The 22,759-nt window shown below is 35.2% G+C and overlaps 3 protein-coding genes across 3 annotated transcripts; 2 read left to right on the forward strand and 1 right to left on the reverse strand.

The window, feature by feature from the left end:
- The first annotated feature begins 26 nt into the window (after positions 1-26).
- On the forward strand, positions 27-11,350 carry LOC128207684 (RNA-binding protein PNO1-like). The gene is made up of 7 exons (XM_052910755.1): positions 27-281; positions 5,817-5,966; positions 7,235-7,318; positions 8,219-8,279; positions 8,604-8,721; positions 10,526-10,596; positions 11,231-11,350. Exons 1-7 carry the CDS (start codon positions 93-95, stop codon positions 11,296-11,298), a joined length of 741 nt encoding a protein of 246 aa, XP_052766715.1. The 5' UTR covers positions 27-92; the 3' UTR covers positions 11,299-11,350.
- LOC128207680 (uncharacterized) lies at positions 1,820-5,134 on the forward strand. The gene is made up of 3 exons (XM_052910751.1): positions 1,820-2,432; positions 2,753-3,334; positions 3,625-5,134. The coding sequence occupies exons 2-3, from the start codon at positions 3,318-3,320 to the stop codon at positions 4,859-4,861; spliced, it is 1,254 nt and encodes a 417-aa protein (XP_052766711.1). The 5' UTR covers positions 1,820-2,432; positions 2,753-3,317; the 3' UTR covers positions 4,862-5,134.
- Positions 11,351-14,271: 2,921 nt separating the features above from the next.
- Positions 14,272-20,746, reverse strand: LOC128207681 (uncharacterized). The gene is made up of 3 exons (XM_052910752.1): positions 19,894-20,746; positions 16,501-16,692; positions 14,272-14,467 (listed from the first exon to the last, which is right to left on the reverse strand). The coding sequence occupies exons 1-3, from the start codon at positions 20,723-20,725 to the stop codon at positions 14,373-14,375; spliced, it is 1,119 nt and encodes a 372-aa protein (XP_052766712.1). The 5' UTR covers positions 20,726-20,746; the 3' UTR covers positions 14,272-14,372.
- Positions 20,747-22,759: the final 2,013 nt, after the last annotated feature.

The raw sequence follows: 22,759 nt of genomic DNA on the forward strand, positions 1-22,759 counted from the left end.
CATCCAACCCTACAGTTTATTGATCAATTCCTTTTTAACTTCCGGTAATAACAAAAGCACGTTGTGAAATAACTCTTCATATTTTTGTTTAAATGTCAGCAGAAGCCGGAACATCAGTGCCAAAAGAGGCTGAATTTACCTCAGTAAGACCCAAAAGAAAACGTAAAATGGCCACAGAGACTCAAGAAAAGCCAGAGGGTAGCACACAAATGGACACAACAGACCAACCTTCAGCAGAAAAGAGACCTAACTTTCCCCCTATCAGTGGAGATCAGCTAAAGGTTGCTGTAGCTTATGACAATTTATTAACTATTTTTATGTAATTAACTTGACTAAATGCATTTAATAGGTTTTGACGGGTGATTTGATAGCTTAATCAAATAAAAACTTTTGATCAGAGGGTCTGCGACTAGTCCAAATAATTGTATGTTGACAGATTTTTTTTTACGAATTTTGATATGGCAAATCCTTCACGTACAAATTGTTTTGTACCAAAAGTGGGTAGTTGTTCCGATCTGGATTCCGGTTTAAAGCATATTGTGTCCATAAAATATCATAAAAACAAGAAATATTACTAGATAATGTTATTTTATATTAGTTCCGTAGACAAAATATAAATATCCAACAAATAATTATGAGTTTGATGGGGTTTTCTTCATTTCATTCTGTCAAAACATAACGCAAGACTGCAGTTAACAGTTTTACAGCAATCGATGCTCTTCGTTCATGGCCAAGTTGTTACGATTGTATTTACGAGGTCTATCACAAAGCTCTTCGGAGGTGGCTGAGTTATTATGATTGGGTCGAGCTGTGCTTGGCATAATTGTTGTCTGTGTCAGTCAAGTTTCGTTTTATTGGAAAGATAGATCAAGTGTTTAATGCTTGTTTTATGCAACATAGCTTTGTACTTACATGGAAAAATATGAAAATAAACCTTTATTATCCATTTCAAACATAAAATACTTCACTTAATACAATTTCAATATTTTTCAAACCCACCCAGTTTTTGCACAAACCCGTTGGGGATTGGAAGAATCCCGTATAACACGTCTATTATTTTAGACTAGGTCTGAGGCATAATCACCAGGTATTGTCACCACTCTTGAACTTTGTCGATAATGAGTCAGAGGTTAGTACTTGGCAGGGCTTGACCCTTTCATGATAAATGGCTTGAGAGTCTCAATTCAACGATAAATTATCATATGATATGACCAAGCTCTGCCATGTAATATCATCTTTAATACATAAAGTATGTTTTTTCTTTTGTAAGTTTACTATGTATATTTTTTGAAGTTTACCTCTGTTCCAGTTGTATTCCTGTCACCTTGACAATGATGAGTAAATTTACAAATTGAAAGTAGGTTTTGAAATGATTCAATAAAAACTGATCTAAAACCTGACAGATCATATATGATGGCTGCTGATTTCTACATTTGTTCACTGCGGCCTATATATATTGATATTGTATTAAGTTCTTTTACCCGATTTTCACATATTTTTTTGCCTGCCTCCTATCTATGCTAGTGTCCTATAGACCTTATAATACGATTATAATGGTATAAAGTTTATAAACCAAGGACTCCATTAGAAATAAGCTCCAGGGCTTTCATGGGTCATCCTAGGTTATTACACTAAACTTAAGTTCAGTAACCAACTATACTTTCTAAGTTCTTAGCCAACAAATGCATTGAATACATGGGTGAAAGTTTTCCGTATTAATACGGAATTCCGTATTTTCGGTCTTCTCAGGGGTCATTTTTCCAAAACGTGTAAATCCGGTGAGTTTTTCGGGGGGGGGGGGGGGGGTACCCCATCATCCACCATCAACATCGCGATCCACTCAAAATCGAAGACAAAACCAAGTTAAATTACTGGTTTTCCAATTTCGTTCTATAAATAGCGTTGACATAAGCAGTAACTTTCTGTCGGCGATATCATCCGAATGTTTCCGAAAACAGTCGTTTCTTTTCGTGAAAAAGCATTGTAATTCCAATTTTCTCCGAGTGACCTCGGCAGTTTCCGCGCTAACAAAAACTTTGATGGCGGAAAAGGCCAGTTTTCGCCGAGGACTTACGGTCAGTACCCTTTACGACTTTTACGACATACCGCAAATTGGAAGCAAAAGTAAACAAAAAAATTAATCGAAATACTGCTGTCAAAATTGAACAATGAAGTTTCTACCCCCAGGGTATAATACTAAAGAGCTTGAACAGCCTGCGAAAAACAAATGGAGGTGGCAATGGCTGTCAGAAGTCGATTCGAAGGGTGTGAAATGGTCCGATTGGCTCCAAAAGATAGAAGTATGTGGTGTGGCTTTTTGCAGTCTGTGTGGGAAAACAATCAACTACAAATCAAACGGAAAGAAAGCACTCAAACTTCATTGCGAAGATGCAAACCATCAGAAAAACCATAGGGTAGTGAAAACCAATACGGTAAAATAGTGTTTACTATATATATTAATATCATTTTTATTAGTTGTATTTTCACTTTCAGTATGTTTTATTTTTAATCAGTAGTGTAGTAAATACAAAATGTGTTACAATGACACTAGTACTTATAATCATCATGACACTCATTTATTTATTTTTCTTATTTGGTGACCATTAGGAGTTCCCTATCTAAAGAATTTGAGACCTGTACAAAAATGAAAAAAAATATTTTTATTGATAATGTTTGAGGTAAATTAGGTTAAGACATAAAGTCATATTTGATGGTGACACAGCAAGGTGAGATTTATCTTATATATTTTTAGGTCCTGCCTGGGTCTTCACAAGCCAGTAAGCAGTCTGAGTCTATGCTAGACAGGGTCGCCAAGCAACGCGCCATTACAGCATCTTTCCTGAGTGAACATTGCCTGCCATTCACATTGGCACCAGAGCTGTTAGAGTTTGCAAAACGGTTGAGTCAAGACAAACAAGCACTAGACAAGACCACCATTTCTAAGACTAGTGCTACTTACATAAACACACATGGCGTTGCAAAAAGTTTGAAGGAAGAACTAAAAGATAAATTGAAAGGCCAGGTGTTGTCATTAAATTGTGATGAGGCCACAAACAACAATAATGACAAGATATTGAATGTGCTCATTCAATACTTTGACGAAGAGACAGGGAAAATTGAAATTGCTCATCTGGGATCCAGGAAGCAGAACTTAGCGACTGCAGCCAATATCTTGAAATCCCTTGAAAGTATATTGGCTGAATATGCTATTGAATGGACTCAGGTAGTAAGTGTTTTAATGGATAATTGTTCAACAATGAGGGGAGTACGAGGAGGTGTTGAAACACTTATCAGACAGAAAAATCCCAACCTGCTTGATGTCAGTGGTGACACTGTGAGTTAAGAAATGCTTAATAAGAATACAAAAAAAGATAACAGAAAAGGCTTATTTATTTAATAAATTCCCTTAAATATTTAAAAGGATAAAAATGTATTATTGCTGAATGTATGTATATATTGATTAAAATAACACATGTCTGATATGTCACATGATCAAGCAACATTTAAACTTAATGATGTTTTAAAGCGATTTTTATCTAGTATATACTTAAAAGATGGTTACATGGTCTGGTTATAAATATTATTGATCTATAATTTCTTTAATGACTTTATGTACGTTTTTAGGCAGCTGATAAGCCAGATCTTTCAAGATCACAATGTCTCAGACCAAGCACAGGCAGCCATCATCCTTCTTCAGCTGTCAAAGGAGAGGCAGCACAAGTCAGTCACGAGCAATGAGCGCAAGGAGCGGATCCTAGACAGTCTTTTCCATAATAGGAGGGAAACACTGGTTAAGATCAATCTGTTTAGGGGTCTACTGGATGTGTTTCAAGGGTTTGTGAAACAGTTCCAGAGTGAAAAACCCTTGATTCACACTCTTCACACTAGAATGACAGAGGTAGCCACAGAACTGTTGGGAATGTTTATGAAACCTGAGAAAATTCCAGACAGTATCACTAAGTTGATGAAATTAGATGTCACTGACAGAACTCTCCAGAAACCGGACAGAGGTATTGGTGTAGGGAAATATGCATATACTGAACTCAACAAAGCAAGAATAGACAAATCATGCAGGCACTGGGTTCAAAATCTGTATGCTAACCTCCGACATGGGTATGTCATGGCTGCCAAAAAAATGCTAAAAATGCCAATTGACAACAAAACACTGCGTTGGATGACTGCCTTGGACCCAGACTTAGGTAACCACAGTCAAACCTCTAGTGCCTTAAAGCGATTAGCTAGTTGCTTGCCAAATGTGTTTTCTGACGAACAGAATGGGCATCTAGCTGAAGAGATTGACAAGTACTGTGTTGATCCACAAGTGAAGGATGTGAGGTCGGAGTTCAATGAGGAGGACAGAATTGATACTGGCTTCTGGACCAAAGTGTTCAAAATAAAAACTTTCACAGAGGTCCGCTACCCAATGCTGAAGAAGCTTGTTATGGCTCTACTGACCATCTTTAGCGGACCTTTGATTGAATCCACATTTAATATCATGGATGATATCATAGAAAAAGACAGGACCCAGCTAACAGTGGTCAACTATGAAGCTGTGGCCATTGTGAAGACTTCCCTAAAGAGAAGAGCTGAAAAAAGCACTAAAATGAGAGTTAGTAGAAGTATGATAAAAGCTTGCATAAATGCATATGCATCTTATCAAGACTATCTGAAAAGAAAAAGGGAAGAAGTGGAAAAGAAAAGGACAGAGAAATTGAACAGCTCTATTCAAATGCTGAAATTGGAGAAAGCCAGTAGAATAGCCAAGTTAGTGAGACTGAAAAACAGAATAGTCAACAGAAAAAGGAAAGCCACTAGTGGTTCTAGTTGTGGACACCAGTGGAAACGAATTAAATCAATATAGACAGGCCATCAAAAATTCAGTTTAGGGACTCTGATATATTTTGTAAATGCTTTTAACAATATCTTGTATAAATTTTATATCCACTAGTGATTCTGTTGGGACACCCAGTGGAAAAGAAATATAGGCAGACCAGTGAACATTTAGTTTAGAGACTTGTAATATTTTGTAAATATTTTCTTAGCAATATTGTTGTATGTATTTTATATATGTTTGTGTATGTACAAGTTATTAAATGTGCTGTTTAACTTGATAAAAATATAATATAAATCTTAATTTCTATTCTTTTTTCTTTTCTTTTTTAACGTTTATTGAATGAGTTACAGAGTTAAATGAATTATTGATTAATGAGCAAGAATTTAAGTATTGAGGGATGTTTTTGTCAGGGGTCTTATGTATGTTAACAAAAGCTGCCAGAAATATCATAAATATACAACATAGATTTGACTGATTTAAAGTCAGGAAAGGCTTTGAAAGGTGTTTATAAAATGCTTTATTCCTGGAGCTTCCGGGGGCCTCCGGCCCCCTGGACCCCTAGCCAGGGCGTTGCCCTGGACCCACCGGGGGCCCTGCGGCCCCCTGGCCCCCAACTTTGATTTTCAGTATTTTGAAAATTTTCAACTTTCACCCATGTGAATATTTTTTATTCATTTTATAATTTGCCGTTTTAGCATTTAGCATGAACAAAATGAACAAATTTGGTGAGCCATGAAAGAAGCAAAAAAAAATAACATTGTTTTGCCAATTCATTTTTCCATCCTTTTCATTCTTTGTGTACTTTTCTGCATCCTTTTTATTCCTTTGTGTACATGTATATTAATACTATTATTGTTACCATGAAAATTTCACAACAATATTGATCTGTTTTTGTTTTCATTTTGTTCAGACTTGTACTAATTTTGATCACTGCAAGAATATCCTTTGAAAACAATATTGATTTGATGTTTTGTTATTTCAGGGAGGGAAGACAGAGTTCAGAAAAATCCCAGTACCTCCAAACAGATATGGACCTCTGAAGGAGAACTGGATGAAAATATTTACCCCAATTGTTGAACATTTACACCTCCAAGTCCGGTTCAACCTTAAAACCAGAAATGTAGAAATAAAGGTATAGTATTTCTAGTACCTCGAGAATGACTTCCATTTCACATAATTACGCTTCAATAAATGTAGATGTTGATAAATGTTATCCATTGCTGTCTTGTATTGTAGAACATTAACTGTATTTTGTACGTCATGGTCCTGGTGGACATATCCAACAGTTTTAAATACCCTTTGTGCATACATGCCATATTTTCTGGAGACCATTCAGGGGGATTTGTTCAAAAGGCTGAACATTCAGGGGGATTTTGGTTGTATTCAGGGGGATTTTTTTAGCAGGTCTAATTTGGCGAAATTTTAAAGTATTTTTAGACGCAAGTACGAAAAAATGTATTCACATATAGTTTGCTTTGAAAACCTCTTAACTTTTTCATTATGCAGAATTATTTTATGTCATTATGTTTTTATCATATTCTTATGATACACTGTCATGTCATACTGTAATGCACTTGCAGAACAAAATATGTCATTGGAAAAATATGTTTTCGAGACAATTAAATTAAATTTACCTTCCTCCAAAGTCTTTTAAAAAATTGTGCTTAATTCTATCAGCTTTGATGACTTTCAGACAAAAAGAGAATAGAATAAATATTATTAATTTCTTCCTTCCAAAATAGCAATATTTCTTTGCCTTTGATAATTACTACAAATTAATTGATCACTTGTTGTAAAAGTTTCCTTTTGGCATTGTGGAGTTGTTTCTTTACATTCAGTTTCACTCACATACTGTGGTTTCACTTTGTCATTATTGCCTGATGTAAAATTTCTAAAAAAACAACAACCGGGGGTTGGATCGAAATTCCGGGGGATTTTTCCCCCCGCCGGGGGATATGGCATGTATGTTTGTGTACTCTTTGTGACCAGGCTTACTGGTAAGAAATAAATTGATCAATTTTAGACAAGTTCAGTTAAATTTTTATGCCTGGCAACCAGTGTTTTTTATTCCTACTGAACTTGTACACAAAATATTTATTTTGCAATCTTGAAGGCCCCCAAAAAGTTTCTGTTATTTCTTTTTAAATAAATCTTTTACATTTTCTTTTCCTGCATACAAAACCATTTCACATGAGACCAAAATAATATAGGGTGTACAGGCATCCAAAATACACATATTTGTGAGGCAGATTCCTTTAAAGTTCCCTCGTAATATCAAAAAACATTGAGAGGGCAGCAAGTTGCTAGGGATTGTTTTAGAAAGAGAATTCATAAAACAAATAAGATATCAAAAACAAGTTTCATAGATATACTTTTAATTATTATGTTATATATATTCAGACATGTAAAGAAACAAAAGACATTGGAGCTCTACAAAAAGCGGCAGATTTTGTGAGAGCATTTACCCTGGGATTTGAAGTGGATGTAAGTTGTTTATTCAAGATTGTAGTCTTTACTTTGCAAAAGTGTGTAGAATTAATATATTAATTGTATTATTAATCCAATCATCTTAAATTATTAATCCAATCATCTTAAATCCATATGCAATTTCTGTCACAAAATAAAGTAGCCGTTATTCCACTCCAGTGCAAGACAGCAGACTTTGCTTCATTGTGTGATGTTAAAATGATGTCATAAAACTAAACAGTACGATGTAAACAGAACATTTTATAAAATCATGTATCTTTAAAATGATTTAAACCAGTTGTTTATGTCAAAAAAGATAATAGTACTACTTTTTGATCTGGGAGGTTTTATTCTACTCAGCTAGCACCTCTCAAAACAATTATAAAAACAAAACAAAAATCCATTTTATTCGAATACAACCTCCCAGATCAAAATGCAATACAAACTACCCTGTTATCTTGAAATGTGGTATTTCTGGTATGAGGACCTGTTATGTCTGTTACAGTCATATTTTTTTTAATCAATGTCTGCTATATTAAAGATGCACTCTTACTCCCAAATAAGTTTTACCACAATAAATACTAATGTTTTAATATACCAGAAAGAATGAATTAATGTTGAAAACAATTATAAAGGATACCAAGTTTAATTTGAAATAAAGGAGCAGAAAACACAATATTTCTGTCTTATTAAACAATATTAGATCGCAGTAAAATCTTTTAGCACACCAATCATTTACCATTTTTAGGTGTTCAGCTTTTAAATACATGGTTCCAATTGTGTTATCAGTATGTAATATATTTTCCAGTAATGCATTATTTAGTAAGTAGTTAAAGGCTTATCACTCAAATTTTATATTTGTCATACATGTGTGTGTATTGGTTTTGAATAAGAGTGTCACTTTAATACAAATTTTAGGATGGCTTGGCCTTGGTTCGTCTCGATGATTTGTACTTGGAGTCTTTCAAAGTCACTGATGGTAACTGTTTAGTTATTTCCTATGAACATTCAGTGATACATACATTGTTGAATAATGCATTTGTACAGAATATTTTGCTGTTACTTCCTCTTTCTTTTTTATGATGAACTCAAAATGACTTCAAACTAACACTGCTGGTCAAGGTATTTTGTGAATATTGTCATTTAAAGTGTAGCAATTGAAAAAAGGGTTAATATTAATAGAGTAAGGAAGTCAGATTGTATTTCAATTTAGAGGGGATTTGCTTCATATAATTGAATTTGAATATTGCTAATTTGCTGAACACATTCTATCACATTTGACATTGTTATTTCTGTTTTTCAGTAAAACCTTTAAAGGGAGACCATTTGTCAAGAGCTATTGGAAGAGTTGCTGGCCACAATGGAAAGACAAAATTTACAATTGAAAATGTGACCAGGACCAGAATTGTACTAGCTGACAGGTAATTTGATTCAACGATTGAGGAGATATAATCCTTTTATTTCTGGTATATGATTTCGGGTGGTTTATAGAAAATTATCATCTCACTGTTTAAAGACACTGAAAAACCACTTTGATATATTAATTACTGTTTTAAAATTTTGGCCTGTTTTCTGTCAAATCAAACCCTGCCACTCTAATAAAAACTATATCTTTCGGTTCTCACTCAATAAATTAAAGCAAAGTCTTCCTGAAACAAACAATTATCCTTGATTTCTTATTAATTCATTGCCTTATATATCATAATCTGTATGCCAGTAACCTATTCAAGAAGTAGACTCACTTTGAGTAGATGTATTCTATAAAGCATTCACTTTTTCTGTTTTTTTACCAATGCTTTATATTTGAGGTGTGTCCAAAATGTTTGTGCACATTTGCGGCCAGTGTTAAAAACTCTTTGTTTCGAAACTGCTATAATAATTGAAAAAGATGTGGTGAGTTTTTACATCAATGTCGAGGTGGCACTTTTTTATTCCATCATTTTGCAAAAAAATTTATGAAACCTCATTAATTTTTGTTGCCTTATTATGCATATTATAGGTAGTATAGTGATACATTGTTCTAAATGCAAGGTTTTAACAACCATTTTGGACATACGTCAGATGAAGTGTTAGCAATAATAAATGATATAAGTATTAAGAGTATTGCGATTTAATTGCTAACTGCTTCGACCGTGGATCAATATTCAACTGATAATCGTTAATTCCAGACAGATTTATTTTCATAATACATGAAATACGGGTTAATAATATTTTTCTTTTGAACATCTGAAACATAATTGTACTAGCCCTCACTACATGTTGTTATCCCCAGCTGAACCGAAGGGGGATGTTGTTTTGGCGTTGTCCGTCGGTCCGTAACCATATCTTGGTAGACATTGATCAGAAAATGTTCAAACTTGGTCAGAATGTTCCCCTTGATCAAATCTCGACCACTTTTGAAGTGGATTACATGGGGTCAAAAACTAGGTCACTAGGTCGAATTTTAGAAAAATCTTTGGAACAAACTAGAGGCATTATACATTGTCAAATATTCATGAAACTTAATCAAAATGTTTTCCTTGATAAACTCTTGGACATAAATTAAACTGGGTCACATATGATCGAAAATTAGGTCAGTAGGTCAAATCTTAGAAAAATCTTGTCAGGAACCATATCATGGTAATGATTTGTCAGATTATGTTTAAACTTGGTCAGGATGTACCCCTTGATGAAATATGGACCGCTTGTTAAAGTGGGTAACATGGGGTCAAAAACTAGGTCACTAGCTCAAATCTTAGAAAAATCTTTGGAACACATTATGGTATTATGTATGGTCTAATATTCATATAACGTGATCAGAATGTTTTCCTTGATGAACTCTTTGACATGTTTAAAACTGGGTCACATGTGATTATATATTAGAAAACTGGGTCACATGTGATAAAAAAAAGTAGGTCACTAGGTCAAATCTTACAAAAATCTTGTCTGAAACCATTTCATGATAGTGATTGGTCAGATTATGTTCATACATGTATGACTGAACACATGATAATAATTCTAAACAAACTCAAACTTATATCCAACGTTCATAATAGTCCATTGCTCTGCAGCCATATTACATGTTAATATAGGAATATTCCACCTACTTTTCATTTCCAATCCATGAATTTTGCCTAATCAGGCGGAAGATATCAATTCAACGAATTTGCTTGTTAATGTTCTTTATAATTCAGTAATTATGTCTCTTTAATATATCATTTCTTTTGTAACCTTTTTTCATTTCAGTTCTATACACATACTGGGGTCATACCAGAACATACGGGTGGCACGCACGGCACTATGTAATTTAATATTAGGTAAGAATGGTAGATGATATGTTTGATGTCTCTTTCCCTAGATCCACAAAACTTCCTTACGCATTATAATTAGTTTATTTGTATGAAACCAAAATTAAGTATAATTTTATCGTAATAACTGATGAATCACATCTCTTAGGACACATGGATCTCCCGCAGTTATTGCATATTTTTCCAATTCAAATTTTACTGAGTTTTTCTGCCATGTAAATCCCAGTTAATTTAGAGACAGGGTCAGTATATGTATCAGTACTAATCACGTGACTTTAATATGCTAAATACACACTATACACTGTGAAACCGTTGTGCGCTTATTTTAAATGGGTAACCTCAGCAGAGACAGTGACAAGATATTTCGTTTAATTTATGTATAATGATGTACTATCGGCCTCGTACTAACCCATATTGACAATTCTAGGGTGTTAGTGGAAATAATGTATTTGGCGATTTTGGTAATATCTGGTGTCTAGCTCCTTTAATATTGCACAAGTATGTCATAAAATGCATCTTTAGTCAGAATAAATAAAAAGAGACAATTTGGAGCCTTTTTATTAAACCCTTTATTTGAAACTTAACTTTGCAAATATACCTTCATTATTCAATATAGCTTAAAATGGTTTTACTTTGTTTTCAGGGAGTCCACCTTCCAAAGTGTATGGAACTATGCGAAGAATTGCTACACGCACAGCAGAAAGTTTTTGACATTTCTTTTAAATTTAATCATTCACGTAACTATCATTAAAAATTATGTGTTTTTGTTTGTGGTTCATGCTTCCCTTGTCTGAGTTAATGAATTACTCACAACTAATGAGAAGGTATTGTTTTTGGCCTCAGTGGTGGTGTCGGCGGCGTCAGCAAAAACTTGTGCAGAATAATATCTTGTTTATTTATTATCCAATCATGAAGAAACAATTCCTAAAATGTTCTTCCAGATTTATTATGTTCATTTTTTACAGTCCGACACACTGAGTTGTTTTCCCCATCAGCACCCTATTGTTTTTCTGCAGCACTTTGTCCATTTTAAAAACTTGCTAAAACCGTACATGTAGTTACAGTCGAGTTCGATTGCGGGGTAAAATGCCAAAGTTATTCCTGTTATGCCTTTTACATTAAAACATAGTATGTTTATATCCTGTACACAACTTTAGTTCAATTTATATAAGTGCGTAAATGGGTTCTTGGTGCGCATATTGTCGATCATGCGCTCTGCAGTAACAGTTTCGGTTATGGCATAGGTTACACCAAAATCTCTGAAAATGTACGTGCATATAAAGGTCTCCGCGGAAAATACGTGGACGCTCAAATCTGGTGACTTGTTTACGTCCGGGGTCGAACCAATATTGCCTACTCATGATGCTTGAACCCTGACACGAACGAAATTGGTCCGGGTGCAAGCAAATCTGCGCACCAACATTCCTTTCCGTATATATAAGAGTTATGCGGACCCTCAAAATTCAGTGACCAAATTACGTCCGTGTTTAAACCAAGGGATCCCATCCTTGACAACGGTTTATATCCGTATATATATTTAGGGTTCCGCGGGAGAGACGCTCAACTTAAAAGGGGTGATTTGGCTTTCCTTGACTCAAGCGAATTCGGCCAGAGTGCGCGAATTCACAGAAATAGACTCGCCAAAAACCAGATATACACATATTGGTCGCGGACTCTTAAACCCAGTGCCCAAATTACGTCCGAGTTCCAGGATGGGCAGAAATCTTCGAACTCAAATTGACCACCTTTATTTACATATATAGGGTTCCGTGGGGAAGATGCGGACGCTTAAAAACCGTTGACATAATTACGTCCGATGCCAAACTAAGGTCGTCTATCCTTGACATACGACCCCTGAAACAAGCGAAATCGGACCAAGTGCGCACATTGACAGAAATCTCCACGCAATCTAACTGAATATATAGGACTTGCTACAATCTGTTTAGCACCCCTCGATTTATAGGATTTCCCTTAATGACCAAAGGTTGCATTTCATTGACGGTCGATCTCTTACACGATTAAAATCGGCCCGGGTTCGAACGTGCGTAGAAATTGCGCATCAGAATCCCTATATGTACATGTATAATGTTTTTTCGCGGACGCAAACCCGTCCACATAATTACGCTCTAGCCTCGAACTTCTTGGTCAAAGGTTGCCTATCATTGACACTCGAACAAGGGCACGACCGGAATCGGCCCGCGCATGCGCATAAATCTACATGAATTTGGTGCCATGGTTGGAGTGTCAAGTTCCAGCAATTTTGGTCGGACACCTTGCTATATTTCTATAGTGACAAAGGTTTTTTGGCGTCTTCAACACGTTTGGGACCAAATATTATTCACCAACGTTTCGACATTGAAAGATGATTCAAGGTTGGAAAACCGACCCGGTTGGCTAGATTACTTGTCTCAGTGTCTTACTCACTCATTGTTTACATATTATTTCAAATTCTGATGTGCCATTTGGACCAAGGAATTGAACGATTTTAGTTCAAACACAATATTTGTTTCCCTTTTATTCAACAAACCATCGGCCACCAGTATTATCAAGACCTTTCCGCATTTAGCTCTCTTAGTGCTTAATATATGAATGTGTAGTAATATTTGTAAAACTAGTGAACTAGCAATAACATTCATACTTTATAATGCTCAATTATTTGGACATGTACTTTTGGAATATCAGACTTGTAAAATAATTGGTATTTGTTTGTATTTGCGGCGTAAAGAAATTCAAAAGAACAATAAAGGGGTAACTCCACCCCTCCGAACCCCAATTTTTACCATATCCATGAGCTCGCTCACATATTCGGCGCTTTTGCCATGTATGGTTATCCTATATAAAACCAGTCACCTTGTGGTATAATTAATTTCATTTGTGTTTTTTTTTCAATGCTTATCACACAATTGTCAACTTGCCCCTGTATGTGGCACTAACCCATCAGTGCTTTCAGCACTTTAAACTTGTTATGATTACTTTGAATTTCTTTTCTCATATACGCTCCTGTTTTTTGTTATCATACCGCTTATAAACTGAAAGAGTATATAATTTCCCTTATCCATCGAAAGCCTGTGTCACGCTTAACTACGGAATGCCGTTAGGGCCATCGCCTATGAATGTGTTGATCTGAAACGCGATACTCGATAGTACGATGATGAAAACGCGAAATCACGAAACTATGATGGTGAAAACGCGACAGTACTATGATGAAAACGCGACAGTACGATAACGAAAACGCGATTATACGACAGCCCGATGCTGAAAATGCGATAAACTATCGTGTTTTCACCATCGTACTTTCGCGTTTTCACCATCGTAATATCGTGATTTCGCGTTTTCATTATCGTACTGTCGCGTTTTCATCATCTTACTATCGCGTTTTCATCATCGTACTGTCGTGTTTACATCATCGTACTATCGGTATGCTGGCGAACTGCACCTGCTTTCCTTTATAGTCTTATTTCAAAAACACTCGCGGTGTCTTCGATGCTTGGCATCAAAATTAGTCTTGTATTTATTGGAGTGTGCCAATGCGATTAGCACACGCTCCTACAGAATAAGACAACAATGCCGTGACATTTGTTTTTTTTTTACATAAAAAAAAATTCAAATCGTTCTTTTCAACAAAACAATCTGATTTTAATAAGCATGTATCTATATTCGCAAAACAAGCAACGTCTTCGAAGTGCATGCATTTATATATTAAAACTTCTTTGACATCCAATATCAACAAGCGGCCACATAGCAACATGAAAACGAACGGGCGGACAAATGCAAACTGATCGTGCTCAGACGCCACGCTTTGGCAATGTGCCAAAGGCACTGAGCGCCATCGTCTGCAGCTCAATAGCCCGTTGGTCAGCAAGCTCCTGACGTCTCTGGACTGAAATAAAATAATTTCGGATAATTAAACAGAATTTATGGTTCCTTTATGCATAGTTATGTTTATAAATAAAGAAATCCAATGACGGGAAATCAATTCATCTAGACGTTCTGGGGTATCAACAGGAAGTAAAGATTTCAGATTTAAATGTCTTATTGAATTCACACATACTGCTAAATATAATATATTGACTACTGCATTATGTGCATGGAAACGCACGAGTCAACGTAAATATATCCCGTGAGTGGTATTTACAAACCCTATATTGGTTTCAGTTCTTGCCATGCCCATGTCACTGATCTGATCATTATACGCAACTGCGATTGGAAACTCTTAATTGCAATTCATTGTCACTTCCGCTCAGAGAGAAATCGGGAAATCGAATAGGTTTCAAAGTAGGCCATCACTGACAATGTAACATAAAAGAATCACTGAGTTTTTGTATAATATAAATATCTTCAAATAGAATGATATATTGCTGTTCCAGAAAATTTTAATTTTCCTTGGCAAAACGTCGAATGATTGTCCGTATTGATGACTTGTCGGACCAAAGCATGACATAAATGACACAAATTGCAAGATATAAACGCTTTCTCATTCGTTTCAAAAGCAATAATTATTGTAGCGTTAATCGGCCAAAGTTTAATATAGGATTATTGATCATCTAAAAAAAATCATATAATTAATGCAAACAAAACTTTTTTCCCTCTTTAAATAAGTTCTCCTTTTAAGGTGACTTTCAGAATCTTGCTAGAATAACGAATATTTTTATAACTCCCAGTTTCTTTTTTCCCCTAAATCCCTTCACGTGACCATGCATGGTTTGGCTGCTTATATCTTTCGGACAATTTCATGTGCCGTGTAGGGCATGATGGTACCTGGGAACGTTTTGGCGGATATCCGAATACAATTTAAGCACCCGGTACCTTACCAATACAGAAAGCATTTCATACTTTTATTTGACAAGCGGTTATAATTTGGTTACTTCGATGGCTTAACAAAAAGTAGAAACTGTTAATGTGCTATACAATATAGTATAACTGTTCCTGTGTTTTTCCCTCTTTGTTTTGTTGATTGTATCATAAACTGTAGTGATCAAACTTAAATTTGTATCAAATCCTTAGGACATACTTTTTTTATATTAATATTCTCACACAGCTAGCCACAAAATTGGATGTATCACGCAGCATGAATCTTGCGGTTGTATTAATTGACCGCGAATCAGTACCATTATTATGGAAAAGGGATTATTAGAGGGATTTAGGGGAAAAAAGAAACTGGGAGTTATAAAAATATTCGTTATTCTAGCAAGATCCTGAGATATATATATATCACCGAATTCGTTACCTTTTCATATTATACCTTAATATTGATAACATTCTTGTTATTGTTATACACACTCTCACAATATTTTATTAATAGAACTTATGTTATAATTGTCACATGTCATGCCTTTTGTTTCTATACATATATTGCTGTGACGATGAGCTTTTTATTGTTCTGAATTTTTGTTCTGTTCTGTTCTGTTCTGCTTTTCTATTTCGTGTTTATTCTGCGGCGTGGATTGTATGTACTGGTACACGCAATCGGAACATCTCGGCCATTATCCAACATAATTAACTATCTCGAAGGTTGCCGGAGATGGCCGAGTTGTTACGATTGTGGGTACCCGGTTAACCAGGGGCGGTTTCAGGAATTGATGTAAGAGGGGGCTTAACTTAGGGGCGAGTCTTTTGAAAGGGCCCCTCCCTCAGAACCGAAGTATACGGCATAAACTGTGTGCATGGGAATCTGGATTTACTCCCTCACTGAAGAACATTTTAACAATTTGTAGTAAGAAATGGTGCATTATATGCGTATTTTTACCCTTGTCTATCATGTTATTATTATAACATGTCTGCATATATTCGATTTATGTGAAAATAATTATTACTGATATTGTTCTGTTTCCGCTTTACACATATGAGACTACAATGCAGATATATAGGATATTCTTCCGTTGAATCTAAATATTCCCAGCCATATACAAGTACCTGACAGAATGATCATCTTGATTCCCCATGCGAGGCTCCAGAACCAGCCCACGAACAGGAAGGTGACAGTGAACAATTGGGCCACGCCAACCCACGTGTTCGTGCACAGGATTACAACGTGGTCCTGGTCATACTTTACAGGGATCCGCGACTTCCCGCAGCAGAAAATGCACATCCCGCTCAGAACTGTACCTGGAGAAAGCGAGATTTTTTTACTTGCATGTTTTATAATGTATGGTTGACGAAGGGGCGTGCAGCTCGCCCATTATTTATCAGATACATTTCTATATCGTGCAACCAATATTTCAAAAGCTGTAAAATGCAGACCCGGCAGATTGTCGATTAAACCATTCAAACCATCAGTTAATGAATCCTAAAGGACAGGAGGGGCCAGAGCATTCTTGACATGGGGTCACACACAGAAGTTAGGGAATATAAGAGCAGTATAAATGCGGGTTTACCATAGTCGCATAATACACAACATCCACAAGGCGGACAAGTATACGTTTGAAAATGTAAACTCACAAATGTATGTTAAAAATACAACCTATAACATGTATGTTAGAAAATCAACCTACGGTCAATAAAATGGCTCATAGGTCTGTGTTGAGATCTGCTTCTAAGTGTTTTATTTTATTAGTAATACTTTTGTTTCGTGGTAAACATGTTCGAAAATAGTTTTCTTGGTGTTTTTTTCTAATCAAATTAAAAAAAAAACATTGTACGACAACGAACTGGAATTTGTTTTTAGCAAGCATTGATTTGTTGTTTCACAAACTTGCTGATCGATTTGATATCAAACAGTTTATTCCCAAAAGGCGATGATCAAACATTTCGTATACTGCAGTCAAGCCGTGGTTTGCGTGAGAAAAATAAATAAAACCACTTAAATTTAAAGTGAATGGAGACAGTGCTTAAAAGTTTATTTCAAATAATTCATCTTTTTTGTCGTCCTTTGCGACATCATTTTCAATCGAAATGGATACGGTTTTTTTATATTAATATGCAATGCAACATAATTAATCAGGCGCCAATATTCAAACAATACACGCTGTACGCACGAATGCTGTATAATCAAAGTTGTCATTTTAATCAGAAGATATTTGATACAATGTTATTTGTTAAGAAGAGAGCTCGAGCCTTCATGTGGTAAAATTTCAAATTCAGGGATAATACTAGTCTTACTAAAAAAAATGTCTTATTAAAAAAGTTGAAAATTCACCGTCCGTTTCTGTTCCTTATTCGAGTTTGAATAAGGAATATGGAACTAGTTCTTTATTCCCTATTCGACTTATTGTGCATTTTAAAGTAATTGAAACACTCCATCCCTTTGAATAAGTCAACGCATGTATTCAAATTATTTGATAAGATCAATGTATAATTGATATTTCGTCAAAAAATGAGGAAATTAAGAATTATGAAATGGAGTTTTTTTCGTACATTCTGTTCCTTATTCGGATTTTGGAGCGTTTTTTAAAGCTCTTTATAAGCACTAAAACGCTGTTGAATAGACAATGCATTTCTTTAAACTTTTTATATAGACCACTCCTGCAACGTTATTTTGTCGAAAAGTGATAAAACGAGTAAGTTAATATTTTTACGTTTTCAAGATTACGTACTGTTCCTTATTCGGGGTTTGGTACGTTATTAAAGCACATGATGTAATAACACTCTCTTGAATAGACAATGCATTTCTGTTAACTTTTTATGTAGACCACATCTGCATAGATATTTGATAAAAAAAAAATGTATTTCTTGAAAAGTTGTAAATTCACCGTTTCTGTTCCTTATTCGAGTTTGAATAAGGAATAGGAAACTAGTTCCTTATTCCTTATTCGATTTGTTTTGCTATTAACGTGCAATATTTTACATAAAAAGTTGTTCAATTGTTATGAAAATACGAAACACATAACAAAGAAGTGATTAATATATAGCATATCTTCAATTATTTATTTTAAATAAGGAATAAGGAACGAGAAAGGAATAAGGAATAAGGAACTAACTTATCGTCCATTATAAAATATGTTATTGTTTTTTATGAGTAACATTAAAATAGTGCTTAGTTTTGTGTGCATCTTGCATTGTCTTCATACCGTGACCGGTGTAAGAACATATTTTGACCCACATAAAATCATCATGCTTGATTGACGCCTTTTCTGTAAAAAGGTATAAAAATATCAACTTAGATAAAATATCATAATAAAATTAATTTAAGCAACTTGTAGTACAAAATGAAACATTAAACACCTCTTCATACTTCTTTCATTTCACGAGAAAGAATTTCCTTTTTTATCTACATGCAATCGTAACAACTCGGCCATCTCCGGCAAGCTTCAAGATAGCCAATTCCTGTTGGATACTGGCCGAGGTGTTCCGATTGTATCTACATTGTCAGCCGATAAAGAAAGACATTCTTGGAAGGATTAGTTGATACTTTTATACTTTTAAAGAGCGTTTATAGTTGCAAGCCATAAGCAAATTAGCTTACTACCTTCAATGTCAATCATTTTAGGCAAACGGGAGTTCTCAATAACTCAATTCATGTTGGTCATATATATTGACGCTTTGCAATAAATCTATTACTATAAAGCACATGGCGTTTCGTTCCTTTTTAGGGAAAAAACAGTCCTGTATTGAAAAATAACACGTGTTTAGTCAAACATTGCAATACTGCGCATGGTTATGATATTCCTTTCAAAAAGCTGCACTGACTCATGAATTACCCAACAGCAATTGAACCAAAAGCGATCTATTATATGTAGAACAGTCAAGTCATTCGGACAGTAGTCATCCCGCTTGTTTACCACGGCCGAGGTTTTTTTTTAAGAATACCCTATTTTGAACTCCGTTATTGCTTCAAAAGATTGAGTTATCGTGTTGTTGCATGGTTACTCTGATAATGTAACGGGTTTACTTCATTTCAGCCCGAGTGTCGTATTTTCAGCTACAACTATTTGCATTGAATAATGGGCGTGTATAATAATGACATAAAACGTTTTTCTCAACGTTGCCGACAAAGCTGTCACAAGGGCTATGACAATGACTTACGAATAATGTTGGAATGAAATATTTTAAAATCCAATTTGTGTTTTAATTATTATTTGCTGTTGTTTTTCTTATAAGAAATACGTTTGGGTAGTAAGTAAGACAGTAAATAAAATCACCTCAAACGGATTTCAACGACCGTCTGATGGTTATGTGTATTTTAAAACTGCATAAAACATTCATTATTAAAACCAGAGTTGTGGACCTTGTTACAAATGTGCCCATTGTCGCTTGCAACAAGTGTACAAAGTTTGAATATATTCATTTTGAGTTACGGCTAAGGTCAAAGCTTATGCCAAACGGTGCGACACGAGGCTATCACAAAACTTCTATGCGAACATGAATTACCTGATCCGGGAACGATTATGTTCAGAATGAGGCACACGATGGACACCCACAAAGGAAGATACGGGATCGCCTGGCGAATCCAAGAATCCTCAGGCGTAAAAACTGACGCCTTCTTTTCCTCTGGGGGCATTTGGACAACAGAAAAGTCTATATTTTTACCATCTATAGAACGAGGAGATATTAGCAACGAGAATTTCGAAGATGTACTGGAATCCCGACGTGTCGGCAAAGGTTCCGACGGAATTTGTGCCATCGTCGGAACGGTTAGGGATTCTTTTCTTACATTGCTTGGGATTCCAATAAGCGCCGATGATTCTGTGACTTTTGATAAACTAATTTTGGATTGCCAGTGAGTTTTCGGACTAATGTCATTAACATCGACACTCTTGTCAGGATTGTGCTTCTTTTGATTTTCAGAAGACGTCTGAGAATCAATATCGCCATTTTTAATTATTTTTGATTGGTCGAAGCTTTCGGTTGAAGTTGTCGCCTTCTTAGTGGTGGTTTTAACTTCTGTAACTCCATCTGTAGATGATGTCAAACTATCTCCTCTGCTCTTAGTAGTTCGTCCTTTGAACCTTGATTTACTTCTTTCGAGTACTGCCAAATTTTCATCTTCTATCTCTTTATCAATGTCTGCAATCAGTTCACTGATGTTTTCTGACACATTATCATTTTCATTCACAACATTAGGCATATCCGAAGCGCTGATCACATCATCGGCGTCAAAACCAAGACTGAGTGTGTAAACAGAACCCTTTTCACCATCGTCCAGTGGTTTCGATTCCTTGTCAACATCATCCGGAATTTTCATTTCATTACTATTCTCCATCTTGCGTCCTATACGTTTACTTTTCGCTCTGGTATTCCTCTTGGTCGGTGTTCTGTTGACATCTAAATGAAATGACACACCGTTGCCAAGTTTTGGCCCATATTTCAACGGCATTGTTTATTAAGTTAATTTTTCATACACTCCTTTCTTAAAATGAAATCGACCATGCTAGAAAAGTGGAAATCAATGGAAGTTTCTCTCGGTGATTGTGTAAAACAAACACTCGAACATGGTGTTGCAGTGATATCGCGTCGCCGGCCTATCATATCCTGCTGAATTAATGATAACCCTTATCATAAATACAGCAAAATTCACAAATTAACCCTTAACAAACGATTGATCGATAGTACAACAATGCCTTGCTGATCGGGTTTGTTTTAAACCAATGTCAAATATAATGTCAATTACGATACAAATATTCGCAGTCATTTCTGATCAGTTTCAGTTTCGAAAATATATTTGTCACTCGTTTTGTAATGCGTTTTTTATTCCAGCAGAAAATATTTATTTTCATTACAATTTTATAATTTTATCCTTTTTCCTCGAAACATAATCTTTCATTTAATTCACTATTAAATATGAATATGTAAACACGTCTTTAACGGTATAAAACTGTCTCCTAGTGATTAATTAACACAGTTTCTAAGCAAATACATGATCAAAATATATCTGGATCCGTTAGCAATAAGAAAACCGGATTAATCGATCGTATTGAAAGCTCACCATGTTCGACCCGGCGTCTCTCCTTTTCTATCAAACAACTACGCCCTCGCCAACATTGTGACGTGAAAAGAGGCAATTAACGTCGAAAATTGATACTTTTCTTGCTTGTTTCTCATGTTGAATGCTGATGATGGGTCGTTATGTTTTATATCTATGAAGTAATCAATGTGTATGGAAAGTGTTGTGATTAATTACTGGCGTATCAATTCATCTAGACATTCCACATAAAAGCGTGTCTGTGGTGATGTCCACGATGGCATTTAAAGCATCGATTGCATTTAAAATGTTTGGTTTAATAGTCGCATCTTGCTTTTACATCACTGATAAGTATACACCTAATTTAAAATCTGTTTATGGTGAAATTTGGTTTGGAACCAATCGCAATTGATCAATTACAATCAGTTTGATCAAATTCATATTAAATTTAATGATGCATTATATGTCAACAAATTATATGAAAAAGTTGACCGAACTATTCGAAAAGGTAATGATAGATGTACAAATACATACTTTGTTTTAGGATATTGAAGAACCATGTCCGTATTGCAAATTCAGCTCCCGTAGTTTGCCAGTTGAACAATAGATAACTTATCTGAATGAAACATTTAGAAAACACGATACAGTCGAAACTCGCTATGTCGAACTCTGTTATTTCGATGTTCTGTTATGTCGAACATTTTTCGATTTGGGGGGTTAAGTTAGACATGTTTTGTGTGTCAGTTATAATGAATTTTCGTTATCTGCAAAGTATTTCCAAAGGTCCCAACGACTTCGACATAGCGAGTTTGGGCTGTAAATAATAATTGTTTATACATTCATATGATACCGAATTATATTGTCAAGGTATATTCACCTTTCCCATGTCGTCGAACTAGTTATATTCTGCAAATTTTTTTAGCTGTGCTTGTTACTAAAATAGCTTACAACCCCATTAGCATTTAGCGTGACGCTACAGCGCGTCCTCCTATTTATCTACTAATGCCGAAAAGATTTCAGTCGGGACTTTGATCATTGTTTACAGTATGAATTATATTTGTATTTTTTTTTAATCTTGATATTTTATTTTATTTAAAAAAGTGTAAAATTAAAAACTTATCGTAGTTTGCATGATAAATCGTCGATAATGAACACACCTTAACACATGCTCGATTTCAATGTAAAGGTAAAACAAGTTTTGACTATACAGATATCAAATGCGAAAATCGAGCAGTTCCGAGTGGGAAAATGGCCGAGAATTTTCGAGTGTTTTACGCTTTGACTCTCATAAGTTTATTTGACGGATGTGACGTCATGATGACCCAGAGTGTGTAT

Source organism: Mya arenaria, chromosome 11 (genome assembly GCF_026914265.1).
Source record: "Mya arenaria isolate MELC-2E11 chromosome 11, ASM2691426v1".
NCBI lineage: Eukaryota > Metazoa > Mollusca > Bivalvia > Myida > Myidae > Mya > Mya arenaria.

What these genes read in the sequence shown, in the direction of transcription:
- LOC128207681 (XM_052910752.1), bottom strand. Translation starts at nt 20,725, where the DNA reads ATGGAGAATAGTAATGAAATGAAAATTCCGGATGATGTTGACAAGGAA. An exon ending in CATAATCGTTCCCGGATCAG is followed by an intron (nt 16,693 to 19,893) that starts GTAATTCATGTT and finishes CGCTTTCTCCAG; the next exon opens with GTACAGTTCTGAGCGGGATG. An exon ending in CAAGATGATCATTCTGTCAG is followed by an intron (nt 14,468 to 16,500) that starts GTACTTGTATAT and finishes ATTTTATTTCAG; the next exon opens with TCCAGAGACGTCAGGAGCTT.
- LOC128207684 (XM_052910755.1), top strand. Translation starts at nt 93, where the DNA reads ATGTCAGCAGAAGCCGGAACATCAGTGCCAAAAGAGGCTGAATTTACC. An exon ending in AGAATTGTACTAGCTGACAG is followed by an intron (nt 8,722 to 10,525) that starts GTAATTTGATTC and finishes TTTTCATTTCAG; the next exon opens with TTCTATACACATACTGGGGT. An exon ending in ACTATGTAATTTAATATTAG is followed by an intron (nt 10,597 to 11,230) that starts GTAAGAATGGTA and finishes CTTTGTTTTCAG; the next exon opens with GGAGTCCACCTTCCAAAGTG.